Below are 15407 nucleotides of genomic sequence, written 5' to 3'. Positions count from 1 at the left end.
TCTTGGGACAGAGAAATGTCTTGGCGCGGCCGGAGGTGGCTTTCAGGCTGCTCCTGTTGCTGTTCCCCCTGCCAGCTGGGGAATGGCCTGCTCTCCGCCCCCCCAGGGTGTCCTGGTGGCATCTCGCCGGCAAGAGGGCAGGGGCTGGGCTCAGCTGGGCCACTCCTGTGCCACTGGGTGGCACCAGCCCGTGGGTCCGGGGACCGGAGTGAGTGCGGTCAGGCCCTGGCAGGCTGGCACTGACCTGGTGTGTAGTGTTCTCTGCACTGATCTTTGTGAGCTCCCACCAGCTCTCCTGGGGCCGTGTGCATGGGCGCCCCTCTGCCTCCATGGCCACCTGCGCGGGGGCGTTACAGCGCTGGGACAGGCAGCTGACCACACGCGCATCGGCCTGCAGCACATCCTGTTACAGCTGCCTGTGCCCCAAGCAGCTCCTGCTCCCTGGGCTGCGGCTTGGGACAAGTCTCCGTTCTGGGCAGGCGGTGAGCAGGGCCTAGGCCCTGGCAGTGGACTACACTCCCACTGCACAGACAGCACTTTGGGTAGCATTGTCTGTGTTGGAAGAGCTGGGAACAGACACAGCAGCGATTTCAAACACCCTCACTCAACCCCCGGCCTCCTGGTCTTAGGGAGCTGTTGAGAGGGGCTTGGGGAGGGGCACGCAGGGCTGGGCACAGCCAGACAGCTGGGGAGCCAAGGCGCGGTGGCTCCTGACTGTCCCCCGCATCGTGACGCACTCTGTGCTCTGCACTGTCCTTTACTGGTTCTCTGTAACTTACCATGTGGCTCCCTCCCAGCCTGAGCTGTGTTGTAGCGTTATCCATGGGGGTAACTCGGATTTGGAGGGTGGGTCCCAGCCTGGGCTTAGGGGTTCTTCCAGGCCAATGCTCCTTGGCACTGGAGTCACACGTACCTGGGAAACACCAGCTGCCAGCCAAACCCTTGTGTCCTGCTCTCCGCAGACATCGACGAGTGTGAGCGGGACCCGCTGCTGTGCCGTGGAGGGATCTGTGTCAACACTGAGGGCAGCTTCGAGTGCATCTGCCCCCCAGGCCACGAGCTGAGTGCAGAAGGCAATGCCTGCATCGGTGAGTGCGTGGGAAGGGCCAGGGTGTCTGCAGAGCGCCAGCCCTCACTCACACCCCTGTCAGAGGGCCTGATCGTAAGCCCATGTTGGGCATGTGCAGATCCCACTCAGGTCAGTGGGGGGTTGAGGGCATGCTGCATTTCACAGAATTGGGCCCAGAGTCTCTGTCACTCCCAGAGCCACGTTACATTTATGGAGTGAGATCAGCTACCTGCTACCGAGATGGTGATGGGCCGGAGGGGCAGCCGGCAGCATGCTGGGCTGCCCAGATGGCAGGAGTGAGAGTGGGACAGGCTGGACAGAGATCTATGGCAAGGAGCGATCCCAACCAGCACGGTACAGAGGTTCCTGGTGGGGACGCAGCCGCCGGGGGTAGGACCCACTGTTTGAAATGCTCTAAAAAAGTAAAGAGCGCCTAGAAATACTGCTAGGAGACAAGGAGTGGCAGGTGCTGCAGAGCCCCGGGAGGGCAGAGAAATCCCACCTGGGCCTGGGGCAGTGGGGACGGGCCCACCTGGGAGCTGCAGCGAGTGCGCCTGGGGAAGTGAGCTGGTTCCTCCCCTCCATGCGGGGAGAGGGGATCCGAAGCGGCTGGGAGAGACCCAAGAGAGTGTCAGGACCTGGGTGGGTATGTGATGTGGCAGGGATGGGGGCTGTGGGGAGCTACAAGGGTCACTGTTAAAATGCAGCGCTGGCAATGCTGGGAATGGCTGAGCCCAGCTGGCCCATTAACCCTTTCACTCTCACCCCAGATATCAACGAGTGCTCCCTCAGTGACAGCCTGTGCCGCAATGGGCACTGCGTCAACGTCATCGGCACCTACCAGTGCGCCTGTGACTCCGGCTTCCAGGGCACTCCGGACAGGCAGGGCTGCGTCGGTGAGTGCCCGTGGGGCTGAGCTCCAGGCTGGGCTCTGGGCCTGGTTTGGCTCTGCCCTGCAGATGCAGGAGGGCAGAGGATGACCAGAGTGGGCTCTTCTGGCCTTCAGCCTCCAGGAGTCCCCCAGTTGGACGCCAGGGCAATGGGCTGCCTTTAAGCATCCGTGTGAAACATACCGACAGTGCAGCGCCCCCTTCAGGAGGGCGCCAGGATGGACAGCCCTATGCACAGCCATGCCTCAGCCACTGCCAGGCCCCATCTGTAAAACAGGCTTGGTTAGTGCCCGATGTCCTGGTGCGGGCTGGACAGCAAGAGGCCGGGAAGGCAGCAGCCCTTGCTCCGAGTGCCCATGGGGGCACTGTAAGCCATTGCCCCTGTCTGCAGGGCCCACGGCGCAGGTGCATACTTCTGTCCTGCAGCTCTCTGGGTGCTGGCAGTGCCATGTGGGTCCCGTCTGGCTGCGTGGCTTGTGCCCAGCAGGAGGCCTGGCAGTGACTGGGGCGTGGCTGTTCCCATGCAGATATTGACGAGTGCACCATCATGAATGGCGGCTGCGACACGCACTGCACCAACTCGGAGGGCAGCTACCAGTGCAGCTGCAGTGAAGGCTACGCCCTCATGCCGGACAAGAGGTCGTGTACGGGTGAGTGGGGATCTGGCTCTTCTAGTGCTGGCATACGGGCTGCGCAGGGCGCTGCAGGATGCAACACAGCCTTGCACTGGGGTTGGGTGGGACTATCTTTGGGCCTTGTCCTGTGAGGTGAAGGGCACGAGGTGGGCTCCACTGGCTCATGCTGAAGACAGCGATTAGCGCTGTGCATTGAAGGGCACCCCCAGCTCACCCTGCTCTCAGCCCTGTGCATTGACGGGCACCCCCAGCTCACTCTGCCCTCAGCCCTGCGCACTGACGGGCACCCCCAGCTCACCCTGCCCTCAGCCCTGCGCACTGACGGGCACCCCCAGCTCACCCTGCCCTCAGCCCTGCGCATTGACGGGCACCCCCAGCTCACCCTGCTCTCAGCCCTGTGCATTGACGGGCACCCCCAGCTCACCCTGCCCTCAGCCCTGCGCATTGACGGGCACCCCCAGCTCACTCTGCCCTCAGCCCTGCGCATTGACGGACACCCCCAGCTCACCCTGCCCTCAGCCCTGCGCACTGACGGGCACCCCCAGCTCACCCTGCCCTCAGCCCTGCGCATTGACGGGCACCCCCAGCTCACCCTGCCCTCAGCCCTGTGCATTGACGGGCACCCCCAGCTCACTCTGCCCTCAGCCCTGTGCATTGACGGGCACCCCCAGCTCACTCTGCCCTCAGCCCTGTGCATTGACGGGCACCCCCAGCTCACCCTGCCCTCAGCCCTGTGCATTGACGGGCACCCCCAGCTCACTCTGCCCTCAGCCTTGTGCATTGACGGGCACCCCCAGCTCACCCTGCCCTCAGCCCTGTGCATTGACGGGCACCCCCAGCTCACTCTGCCCTCAGCCCTGTGCATTGACGGGCATCCCCAGCTCACCCTGCCCTCAGCCCTGCGCACTGACGGGCACCCCAGCTCGTGCTGCCCTCAGCCCTGCACATTGACGGGCACCCCCAGCTCACCCTGCCCTCAGCCCTGTGCATTGACGGGCACCCCCAGCTCACCCTGCCCTCAGCCCTGTGCATTGACGGGCACCCCCAGCTCACCCTGCCCTCAGCCCTGTGCATTGACGGGCACCCCCAGCTCACCCTGCCCTCAGCCCTGTGCATTGACGGGCACCCCCAGCTCGTGCTGCCCTCAGCCCTGCACATTGACGGGCACCCCCAGCTCACCCTGCCCTCAGCCCTGTACATTGACGGGCACCCCCAGCTCACTCTGCCCTCAGCCCTGTGCATTGACGGGCACCCCCAGCTCACTCTGCCCTCAGCCCTGTGCATTGATGGGCACCCCCAGCTCACCCTGCCCTCAGCCCTGTGCATTGACGGGCACCACCAGCTCACTCTGCCCTCAGCCTTGTGCATTGACGGGCACCCCCAGCTCACCCTGCCCTCAGCCCTGTGCACTGACGGGCACCCCCAGCTCGTGCTGCCCTCAGCCCTGTGCATTGACGGGCATCCCCAGCTCACCCTGCACTCAGCCATGTGCATTGACGGGCACCCCCAGCTCACCCTGCCCTCAGCCCTGCGCACTGACGGACACCCCCAGCTCACCCTGCCCTCAGCCCTGTACATTGACGGGCACCCCCAGCTCACTCTGCCCTCAGCCCTGTGCATTGACGGGCACCCCCAGCTCACTCTACCCTCAGCCCTGTGCATTGATGGGCACCCCCAGCTCACCCTGCCCTCAGCCCTGTGCATTGACGGGCACCACCAGCTCACTCTGCCCTCAGCCTTGTGCATTGACGGGCACCCCCAGCTCACCCTGCCCTCAGCCCTGTGCACTGACGGGCACCCCCAGCTCGTGCTGCCCTCAGCCCTGTGCATTGACGGGCATCCCCAGCTCACCCTGCCCTCAGCCCTGTGCATTGACGGGCACCCCCAGCTCACCCTGCCCTCAGCCCTGCGCACTGACGGACACCCCCAGCTCACCCTGCCCTCAGCCCTGTGCATTGACGGGCACCCCCAGCTCACCCTGCCCTCAGCCCTGTGCACTGACGGGCACCCCCAGCTCACCCTGCCCTCAGCCCTGTGCATTGACGGGCACCCCCAGCTCACCCTGCCCTCAGCCCTGTGCATTGACGGGCACCCCCAGCTCACTCTGCCCTCAGCCCTGTGCATTGACGGGCACCCCCAGCTCACCCTGCCCTCAGCCCTGCGCACTGACGGGCACCCCCAGCTCGTGCTGCCCTCAGCCCTGCACATTGACGGGCACCCCCAGCTCACCCTGCCCTCAGCCCTGTGCATTGACGGGCACCCCCAGCTCACTCTGCCCTCAGCCCTGTGCATTGATGGGCACCCCCAGCTCACTCTGCCCTCAGCCCTGTGCATTGATGGGCACCCCCAGCTCACCCTGCCCTCAGCCCTGTGCATTGACGGGCACCCCCAGCTCACTCTGCCCTCAGCCTTGTGCATTGACGGGCACCCCCAGCTCACCCTGCCCTCAGCCCTGTGCACTGACGGGCACCCCCAGCTCGTGCTGCCCTCAGCCCTGTGCATTGACGGGCATCCCCAGCTCACCCTGCCCTCAGCCCTGCGCATTGACGGGCACCCCCAGCTCACCCTGCCCTCAGCCCTGCGCACTGACGGACACCCCCAGCTCACCCTGCCCTCAGCCCTGTGCATTGACGGGCACCCCCAGCTCACCCTGCCCTCTGCCCTGTGCATTGACGGGCACCCCCAGCTCACCCTGCCCTCAGCCCTGTGCACTGACGGGCACCCCCAGCTCACCCTGCCCTCAGCCCTGTGCATTGACGGGCACCCCCAGCTCACCCTGCCCTCAGCCCTGTGCATTGACGGGCACCCCCAGCTCACCCTGCCCTCAGCCCTGTGCATTGACGGGCACCCCCAGCTCGTGCTGCCCTCAGCCCTGTGCATTGACGGGCATCCCCAGCTCACCCTGCCCTCAGCCCTGCGCATTGACGGGCACCCCCAGCTCACCCTGCCCTCAGCCCTGCGCACTGACGGACACCCCCAGCTCACCCTGCCCTCAGCCCTGTGCATTGACGGGCACCCCCAGCTCACCCTGCCCTCTGCCCTGTGCATTGACGGGCACCCCCAGCTCACCCTGCCCTCAGCCCTGTGCACTGACGGGCACCCCCAGCTCACCCTGCCCTCAGCCCTGTGCATTGACGGGCACCCCCAGCTCACCCTGCCCTCAGCCCTGTGCATTGACGGGCACCCCCAGCTCACTCTGCCCTCAGCCCTGTGCATTGACGGGCACCCCCAGCTCACCCTGCCCTCAGCCCTGCGCATTGACGGGCACCCCCAGCTCACTCTGCCCTCAGCCCTGCGCATTGACGGGCACCCCCAGCTCACCCTGCCCTCATCCCTGCGCACTGACGGGCACCCCCAGCTCACCCTGCCCTCAGCCCTGCGCATTGACGGGCACCCCCAGCTCACCCTGCCCTCAGCCCTGCGCATTGACGGGCACCCCCAGCTCACCCTGCCCTCAGCCCTGCGCATTGACGGGCACCCCCAGCTCACCCTGCCCTCTGCCCTGCGCATTGACGGGCACCCCCAGCTCACCCTGCCCTCAGCCCTGCGCATTGACGGGCACCCCCAGCTCACCCTGCCCTCAGCCCTGTGCATTGACGGGCACCCCCAGCTCACCCTGCCCTCTGCCCTGTGCATTGACGGGCACCCCCAGCTCACCCTGCCCTCAGCCCTGTGCATTGACGGGCACCCCCAGCTCACCCTGCCCTCAGCCCTGTGCACTGACGGGCACCCCCAGCTCACCCTGCCCTCAGCCCTGTGCATTGACGGGCACCCCCAGCTCACCCTGCCCTCAGCCCTGTGCATTGACGGGCACCCCCAGCTCACTCTGCCCTCAGCCCTGTGCATTGACGGGCACCCCCAGCTCACCCTGCCCTCAGCCCTGTGCATTGACGGGCACCCCCAGCTCACTCTGCCCTCAGCCTTGTGCATTGACGGGCACCCCCAGCTCACCCTGCCCTCAGCCCTGTGCATTGACGGGCACCCCCAGCTCACCCTGCCCTCAGCCCTGTGCATTGACGGGCACCCCCAGCTCACCCTGCCCTCAGCCCTGTGCACTGACGGGCACCCCCAGCTCACCCTGCCCTCAGCCCTGTGCATTGACGGGCACCCCCAGCTCACCCTGCCCTCAGCCCTGCGAACTGACGGGCACCCCCAGCTCACCCTGCCCTCAGCCCTGCGCATTGACGGGCACCCCCAGCTCACCCTGCCCTCAGCCCTGTACAGGACATGGGTGTGTGGTGAGCCAGGAGCAGCTGAGTTGGGACATTTCCTGCAGGCGCCCTGGCCTGCCCAGCAATGTCAGGCCCTGAGCCAGCCTCCCAGTGGCGGTTGGATTTGGAGCCTGAGGGAGCCCCTGGCTCAATCTCTTTGCTGCCGGCCTCTGGCAACACTGGTTTCCCACCCAGGGACCCTCGTGGCTGTAGCCCTGCCACCCGGCCTGCCTTTCTCCGTCACCACAGACCCCCTCCCGTGTCCAGTGATCCCCCTTCACGACCACCTTGGGGCTCCAGGCCCCTGCTCTGACAGCTTCTCCCTCCCCCGCCAGATATCGATGAGTGCGAGGACAACCCAGAGATCTGCGATGGGGGCCAGTGCACCAACATCCCGGGGGAGTACCGCTGCCTCTGCTTTGATGGATTCATGGCCTCCCTGGACATGAAGACGTGCATCGGTGAGATGGCCGCCCCTGGGGGTGGCTGGGGAGGGAGGTTCTGGGACCTGCCCCGGGCCCTGGCACTGGGCTGCGGGTGCTGAGCCGTGTTCTCCTGCAGATGTGAACGAGTGTGACCTGAACCCCAACATCTGCCTGCATGGCGAGTGCGAGAACACCAAGGGCTCCTTCATCTGCCACTGCCAGCTCGGCTACTTTGTCAAGAAGGGGACGACGGGCTGCACAGGTGGGAACGCCGCCATGCCAGTGCCCTGGGCTGTGGGGAGCCAGTGCCTGGGTCAGGTGCCAGCTAGGCAGGAGCAGTGCCACGTGGCAAGACCAGCCCCTGGGCAGCTGGCTCCTTCAGGGACCCCTCCACCCCAGAGGGCAGGGACTCCCAGGGCCAGAGCCAATGAGTCACCCGCATTAGGCTCTAGGCAGGAATCTGTTCCCAATTGATTTGTATCCCTTGGGCCTGACTCTCCTCTTACCACAGTCTGTCCCCACCGTCCCAGCGGTCACGCACTGCTCACCCCAGTGTGTCCCCACTGCCCCGGGGGTCACTCACTGCGCAACCCCTCCATCGCCCAGAAAGGTCACTCCTGGGTCAGCCTGGTCCATACCTATGGGCACCAGTGGGGTCACTTCTGGGTCGGCCTGGTCCCCGCCCCATGGGCACTTGGGGCCTAGTAGCCCCTGGGTTGTCCCCCCCTCACTTGGGATGAGGGGCCTGGCTGGGTCAGGTCTAATGCACTCCCTTTGTGCAGATATCGACGAGTGTGAGATTGGCGCTCACAACTGTGACGTGCATGCCTCCTGCATCAACGTGCCTGGCAGCTTCAAGTGCAAGTGCCGCACGGGCTGGCTTGGAGATGGGCTGAAATGCAATGGTGAGTTCCCAGCCCAGACGGGGAGGCGACTCGAGCAGCTCCTAGCACGTGGCCATGTCCCTGGCCATGTGCACCTGCAGATACTGGGGTCAGCTGTGCACACACAGTGCCCCAGGGGCCAACAGGGCATTGTGTTTGTGACGGGTTGGATCACAGAAAACCCCTTGGGAACTGCCAACTGATGTGCCGGGACGACTTCTAACCCGTTTTCCCTGCCAGCTTGGGACTCCGGGACCTTGCCAGTTTGAGCCAGATGTGCTAGCCTGTTACAAACCCAGACCCAGGCCAGAGCCACGTCCCCCAGCAGCTGCAGGCTAAACTGAAAACAGCTTAAGAAGTGTTCCTGTCTCTAACACTCAGATGCCCAGCTCCCAATGGGGTCCAAACCCCAAATAAATCCATTTTAGCCTGTATGAATCTTATACAGGGTAAACTCATGAATTGTTCACCCTCTATAACACCCTCTATAACACTGATAGAGAGAAGGCTAATGTAGTGCCAATCTTTAAAAAAGGGAAGAAGGAGGATCCTGGGAACTACAGGCCAGTCAGCCTCACCTCAGTCCCCGGAAAAATCATGGAGCAGGTCCTCAAAGAATCAATCCTGAAGCACTTACATGAGAGGAAAGTGATCAGGAACAGTCAGCATGGATTCACCAAGGGAAGGTCATGCCTGACTAATCTAATCACCTTCTATGATGAGATTACTGGTTCTGTGGATGAAGGGAAAGCAGTGGATGTATTGTTTCTTGACTTTAGCAAAGCTTTTGACACGGTCTCCCACAGTATTCTTGTCAGCAAGTTAAAGAAGTATGGGCTGGATGAATGCACTATAAGGTGGGTAGAAAGCTGGCTAGATTGTCGGGCTCAACGGGTAGTGATCAATGGCTCCATGTCTAGTTGGCAGCCGGTATCAAGTGGAGTACCCCAGGGGTCGGTCCTGGGGCCGGTTTTGTTCAATATCTTCATAAATGATCTGGAGGATGGTGTGGATTGCACTCTCAGCAAATTTGCGGATGATACTAAACTGGGAGGAGTGGTAGATACGCTGGATGGCAGGTATAGGATACAGAGGGACCTAGACAAATTGGAGGATTGGGCCAAAAGAAATCTGATGAGGTTCAATAAGGATAAGTGCAGGGTCCTGCACTTAGGACGGAAGAACCCAATGCACAGCTACAGACTAGGGACCGAATGGCTAGGCAGCAGTTCTGCGGAAAAGGACCTAGGGGTGACAGTGGACGAGAAGCTGGATATGAGTCAGCAGTGTGCCCTTGTTGCAAAGAAGGCCAATGGCATTTTGGGATGTATAAGTAGGGGCATAGCGAGCAGATCGAGGGATGTGATCGTCTCCCTCTATTCGACATTGGTGAGGCCTCATCTGGAGTACTGTGTCCAGTTTTGGGCCCCACACTCCAAGAAGGATGTGGATAAATTAGAAAGAGTCCAGCGAAGGGCAACAAAAATGATTAGAGGTCTGGAACACATGACTTATGAGGAGAGGCTGAGGAAACTGGGATTGTTTAGTCTGCAGAAGAGAAGAATGAGGGGGGATTTGATAGCTGCTTTCAACTACCTGAGAGGTGGTTCCAGAGAGGATGGTTCTAGACTATTCTCAGTGGTAGAAGAGGACAGGACAAGGAGTAATGGTCTCAAGTTGCAGTGGGGGAGGTTTAGGTTGGATATTAGGAAAAACTTTTTCACTAGGAGGGTGGTGAAACACTGGAATGCGTTACCTAGGGAGGTGGTGGAATCTCCTTCCTTAGAAGTTTTTAAGGTCAGGCTTGACAAAGCCCTGGCTGGGATGATTTAGTTGGGGATTGGTCCTGCTTTGAGCAGGGTGTTGGACTAGATGACCTCCTGAGGTCCCTTCCAACCCTGATATTCTATGATTCTATGATTCTATGATATGCACAGCTGTTTGCCCCCCCCCCCAGGTATTAATACATACTCTGGGTTAATTAATAAGTAAAAAGTGATTCTATTAACTACAGAAGTAGGATTTAAGTGGTTCCAAGTAATAACAGACAGAACAAAGTGAATTACCAAGCAAAATAAAATAAAACACGCAAGTCTATGCCTAATACAGTAAGAAAACTGAATACAGACAAAACATCACCCTCAGATGTTTCAGTAAGCTTCTATCACAGACTGGACACCATCCTAGTCTGGGCACAGTTCTTTCCCCAGTACAGCCCTTGTTCCAGCTCAGGTGGTAGCTAGGGGATTTCTCATGATTGCAGCCGCCTTTGTTCTGTTCTACCCCCTTATATAGCTTTTGCATAAGGCAGGAATTCTTTGTCCCTCTCTGGGTTCCCACCCCTCCTTTTAAATGGAAAAGCACCAGGCTAAAGATGGATTCCAGTTCAGATGACATGGTGACATGTCACTATAAGATTTCAAGCCCTCATTCCTCCCAGCCTGACTCACAGGCATAGGTACTGACTCTATAAGTGTTCCGGGGCTGGAGCACCCACAGGGAAAAATTGGTGGGTGCTCTGCACCCACCAGAAGCTAAGCACCCCGCCCCCCCCAGCCCCAGCTCACCTCCGCCTCCACCTCCTCCCCTGAGCACGTCATCCCCGCTTCTCCTCCCAGTGCTTGCCATTGCGAAACAGCTGTCACGTGGCATAACAAGCTGTGGAAGGGAGCGGGGAGGAGTGGGAACGTGGCGCACCCAGGAGAGGAGGCGGGGAAGAGGCAGGGCCGGGGTGGGGATTTGGGGAAGAGGTTGGAATGGGGGTGGGGCAGGGGTAGGAAGGGGTGGGGCAGGGGTGGAGTCGTAGCGGGCTAGGGGTGGGGGGGGGCGCAAGCAATCACCAGCGCCAGGAGAAGTTGGCACCTATGCTCACAGGAAGGCCTGCAAGCAAACAGAGCCATAGTCAATTGTCCTGGTTGATGGGAGCCATCAAGATTCCAAACCACCATTAATGACCCACACTTTGCATAACTACAATAGGACCTCAGAGTTATATTTTATATTTCTAGTTTCAGATACAAGAGTGATACATTTATACAAATAGGATGACCACGCTCAGTAGATTATATGCTTTGTAATGGTACCTTACAAGAAACCTTTTGCATGAAGCATATTCCAGTTACATTATATTCACACTCATTAGCATTGTTCATAAAATCATATAGAATACAACGTCACAGTGTTGATATTGGCAATGTGTGTACATATGTGTCAATGTCTCAGGCAGTGTGTGTGTGTCTGTATGTGTGTGGCTCACGGGCAGTGTGTGTGTGTGTCATGGGCAGTGTGTGTGTCAGGGTGGCTCACAGGCAGTGTGTGTGTCAGAGTGGGTGGCTCACAGGCAGTGTGTGTGTCAGGGTGGCTCACAGGCAGTGTGTGTGTGTCAGGGTGGGTGGCTCACAGGCAGTGTGTGTGTGTCAGGGTGGCTCACAGGCAGTGTGTGTGTCAGGGTGGGTGGCTCACAGGCAGTGTGTGTGTCTGAATACACGTGTCAGCGTCTCAGGCAGTGTGTGTGTGTGTGTGTGTCATGGGCAGTGTGTGTCAGGGTGGCTGGCTCACAGGCAGTGTGTGTGTCAGGGTGGCTCACAGGCAGTGTGTGTGTCAGGGTGGGTGGCTCACAGGCAGTGTGTGTGTGTCAGGGTGGGTGGCTCACAGGCAGTGTGTGTGTCAGGGTGGCTCACAGGCAGTGTGTGTGTCTGTATACACGTGTCAGCGTCTCAGGCAGCGTGTGTGTGCGTCTCACAGGCAGCGTATAGGTGTGTGGAGCTATGCTGTCCGTCTGGGTGTCCCCGTGTTCACCAGTGGGGGACGGAGAGCCAGGAGGCGGAAGCCCAGCCCAGGCACTCAGACCCCAGCCTGTAGCCCTGTGCTGTCCCCAGGCTCAGACCCGGAGACAAGCAATCCTCTCACTGGGCTTCTCCCCACAGACCTGGACGAATGTGCCACTGAAGAGCACAAGTGCAACCTAAACGCCAATTGCGTGAACACACCCGGCTCCTACCGCTGCGCCTGCCGAGAGGGCTTCTCCGGCGACGGCTTCTCCTGCTCAGGTACAGGGTGTCCGGACGCTGAGGCAGAGAAAGGGGCCTGACGCCCACCTAGGACTGCTCCAGTCTACCCCAGCTGTGGGGAGCAACTGATCGCTCCCCGGCTACTGTGGGGGATGCAGAGACAGGGTAGAGAGACCCTACCCTCCCCCACCAGCCCCCATCCTCTGGGATGCAAACCCTGACTGACAGCCAGATATTCCCCAAACCGCACCCATCCTGTTCAGTTACCCATGGGATCCCCCCATCCCCATCTGCTGGTTTATTCTTGGGATCCTCCCATCCCCACCCACTCAGTTACTCATGGGATCCCCCCATCCCCACCCACTGGGTTACCCATGGGATCCACCCATCCCCACCTGCTTGGGTATCCATGGGATCCCCCCATCCCTACCCACTGGGTCACCCATGGGATCCCCCCATCCCCACCAGGCCGGGTACCCATGGGATCCCCCCACCCCCACCCATTGAGTTACACATGGGATACCCCCATCCCCATCTGCTGGTTTGCTCTTGGGATCCTCCCATCCCCACATGCTTGGTTACCCATGGGATCCCCCCACCCGCTCGGTTACTCATGGAATTCCCCCACACCCCACCCACTCGGTTACCCATGGGATCCCCCCATCTCCATCCACCCGTTAACGGTGGGAGCACTCTGGCCAGCTCCCCATGCCAAGGGCATACCGAGAGCTGTCCCATCACGAGCTGTGAGGTCTCCTGCCTTCGTGCCTGTGGGGGATGGGTAACCTGCTCTAGGTCAGGGAGCGCTCCCGAAAGCATGCATCTCCTGCAGGTGCTTTTGGGAACCCCCCAACAGTACCTAGCTTCCTTTCCTCTCCTGTGGAGCCTCCTCCAGCTGCCCATGAGCTGGGGGGAGGGGGCACAAGATTGTGGCGGCTCCTGGGAGTTTCCCTGGGTGGGGTGGAGGCTCCGGCCTTCTTCCCACTGATGCGTTGACGTGCTGGTGACCTCTCCTGCAGACGTGGACGAGTGTGCGGACAACGTGAACCTGTGTGAGAACGGGCAGTGCCTGAACGCGCCCGGGGGCTACCGCTGCGAGTGCGAGATGGGCTTCAACCCCACGGAGGACAGCAGGGCCTGCCAGGGTAAGAGCACGGCACTGCCCAGCTTTTCTACGCTGCCCCAGCACAGCCAGGTCCTTCACGCCATGCTGCTGCCCAGTGCAGGGCCCTGGCCCTGCTGCCACCCCAGGGAGCACACCAACGCTCCAGTCACCGGCTCCAGCCAGGCAGCTGAGGACCCAGGGAGCTGGCGTCTGGTGTAGTGGGCTCAGGAAGGCCGAGGCCTCTTTCCAGGGAGTGCGAGGAGCCACCCAAATTCCTGCCTGTGAGTGTGGCCTGGCTGCTCAGACATCACGCCCAGCCACCCCCACAGCACCCTTGGCTGCAGCTGGGCTGCAGACCTCGGACCACTGCACTGCTCTGGCTGCCTGCTCCTCTGCTGCTGCTTAGCAGCTCCTCGGTGAGCCTGGCCCTCCCCGGCCCTTCCCCTCCCACAGAGATCCCCCGGGGCAGGCGCCCGGCCCTTCCCCTCCCACGGAGATCCCCCGGGGCAGGCGCCCGGCCCTTCCCCTCCCACGGAGATCCCCCGGGGCAGGCGCCCGGCCCTTCCCCTCCCACGGAGATCCCCCGGGGCAGGCGCCCGGCCCTTCCCCTCCCACGGAGATCCCCCGGGGCAGGCGCCCGGCCCTTCCCCTCCCACGGAGATCCCCCGGGGCAGGCGCCCGGCCCTTCCCCTCCCACGGAGATCCCCCGGGGCAGGCGCCCGGCCCTTCCCCTCCCACGGAGATCCCCCGGGGCAGACGCCCGGCCCTTCCCCTCCCACGGTGATCCCCCGGGGCAGGCGCCCGGCCCTTCCCCTCCCACGGAGATCCCCCGGGGCAGGCGCCCGGCCCTTCCCCTCCCACGGAGATCCCCCGGGGCAGGCGCCCGGCCCTTCCCCTCCCACGGAGATCCCCCGGGGCAGGCGCCCGGCCCTTCCCCTCCCACGGAGATCCCCCGGGGCAGGCGCCCGGCCCTTCCCCTCCCACGGAGATCCCCCGGGGCAGGCGCCCGGCCCTTCCCCTCCCACGGAGATCCCCCGGGGCAGGCGCCCGGCCCTTCCCCTCCCACGGAGATCCCCCGGGGCAGACGCCCGGCCCTTCCCCTCCCACGGTGATCCCCCGGGGCAGGCGCCCGGCCCTTCCCCTCCCACGGAGATCCCCCGGGGCAGGCGCCCGGCCCTTCCCCTCCCACGGAGATCCCCCGGGGCAGGCGCCCGGCCCTTCCCCTCCCACGGAGATCCCCCGGGGCAGGCGCCCGGCCCTTCCCCTCCCACGGAGATCCCCCGGGGCAGGCGCCCGGCCCTTCCCCTCCCACGGAGATCCCCCGGGGCAGGCGCCCGGCCCTTCCCCTCCCACGGAGATCCCCCGGGGCAGACGCCCGGCCCTTCCCCTCCCACGGTGATCCCCCGGGGCAGACGCCCGGCCCTTCCCCTCCCACGGAGATCCCCCGGGGCAGGCGCCCGGCCCTTCCCCTCCCACGGAGATCCCCCGGGGCAGGCGCCCGGCCCTTCCCCTCCCACAGAGATCCCCCGGGGCAGGCGCCCGGCCCTTCCCCTCCCACGGAGAGCTCCCTGGGGGAACGGCTAGTCGATCCTGGCTGGCAGGAATCCGGCCTGGCCTGTTGTTGCTGTCACGTGTTGGGTCGTGGGGAAGCTGCTCCGCTGGCCCCAGAGCCCAGCTAGCTCTGACGTGCCCAGCTCTGTCTCCCTGGCAGACATCGATGAATGCACCTTCCAGAACATCTGCGTCTTCGGGAGCTGCCAGAACCTGCCTGGGATGTTCCGCTGCGCCTGTGATGACGGCTATGAGCTCGACAGGAGCGGAGGCAACTGCACAGGTAGCTGGGACTAGCGCCTGGGGCAGGGGGTCCCCTGGGGACCAGTTCTCTGAGACCCTCCCTGGTCAGTGTCCTGGGGTCACCTGCAGGGGAGGAACTGGTCCCAGCCCTGGAGGGGAGCCTGGCACCCGGGAGCTGAGCGACAGGCCCTGCGGGCTCCATGTTTGCCCTGGGCAGGGCTCGGCCGAACCAGGGCCAGGTGCCCATGACCCTGCAGCGGCCTCAGTAGACCGCCTGTTGCTCAGCTGATCCTGAGGCCTGAGCCCTGGCAGAGGGCGGGGCGGGGAGGGGTGGTCTGTCGTCTCCTGGGGCGTGAGAATGCTCTGCCTCCCAACCGGGGCCAT

At 62.8% G+C, this 15407-nt stretch overlaps 1 protein-coding gene across 1 annotated transcript in view; it reads left to right on the top strand.

Annotated features, from left to right (window-relative positions):
• FBN3 (fibrillin 3) overlaps positions 1-15407 on the top strand; it is a 291486-nt gene that overhangs the window by 207059 nt on the left and 69020 nt on the right. Inside the window, exons 27-35 of the mRNA XM_048831133.2 lie at positions 963-1088; positions 1840-1965; positions 2487-2609; positions 7141-7266; positions 7367-7492; positions 8013-8135; positions 12041-12163; positions 13144-13269; positions 14941-15063. Coding sequence (XP_048687090.1) covers positions 963-1088; positions 1840-1965; positions 2487-2609; positions 7141-7266; positions 7367-7492; positions 8013-8135; positions 12041-12163; positions 13144-13269; positions 14941-15063 — 1122 coding nt within the window. The remainder of the gene's footprint in view (positions 1-962; positions 1089-1839; positions 1966-2486; positions 2610-7140; positions 7267-7366; positions 7493-8012; positions 8136-12040; positions 12164-13143; positions 13270-14940; positions 15064-15407) is intronic.

Source organism: Caretta caretta, chromosome 25, assembly GCF_965140235.1.
Source record: "Caretta caretta isolate rCarCar2 chromosome 25, rCarCar1.hap1, whole genome shotgun sequence".
In the NCBI taxonomy this organism is placed as follows: domain Eukaryota; kingdom Metazoa; phylum Chordata; order Testudines; family Cheloniidae; genus Caretta; species Caretta caretta.
The sequence above is the reverse complement of the archived record's forward strand: the minus strand, read 5'-3'. Positions and strand labels throughout refer to the sequence as shown.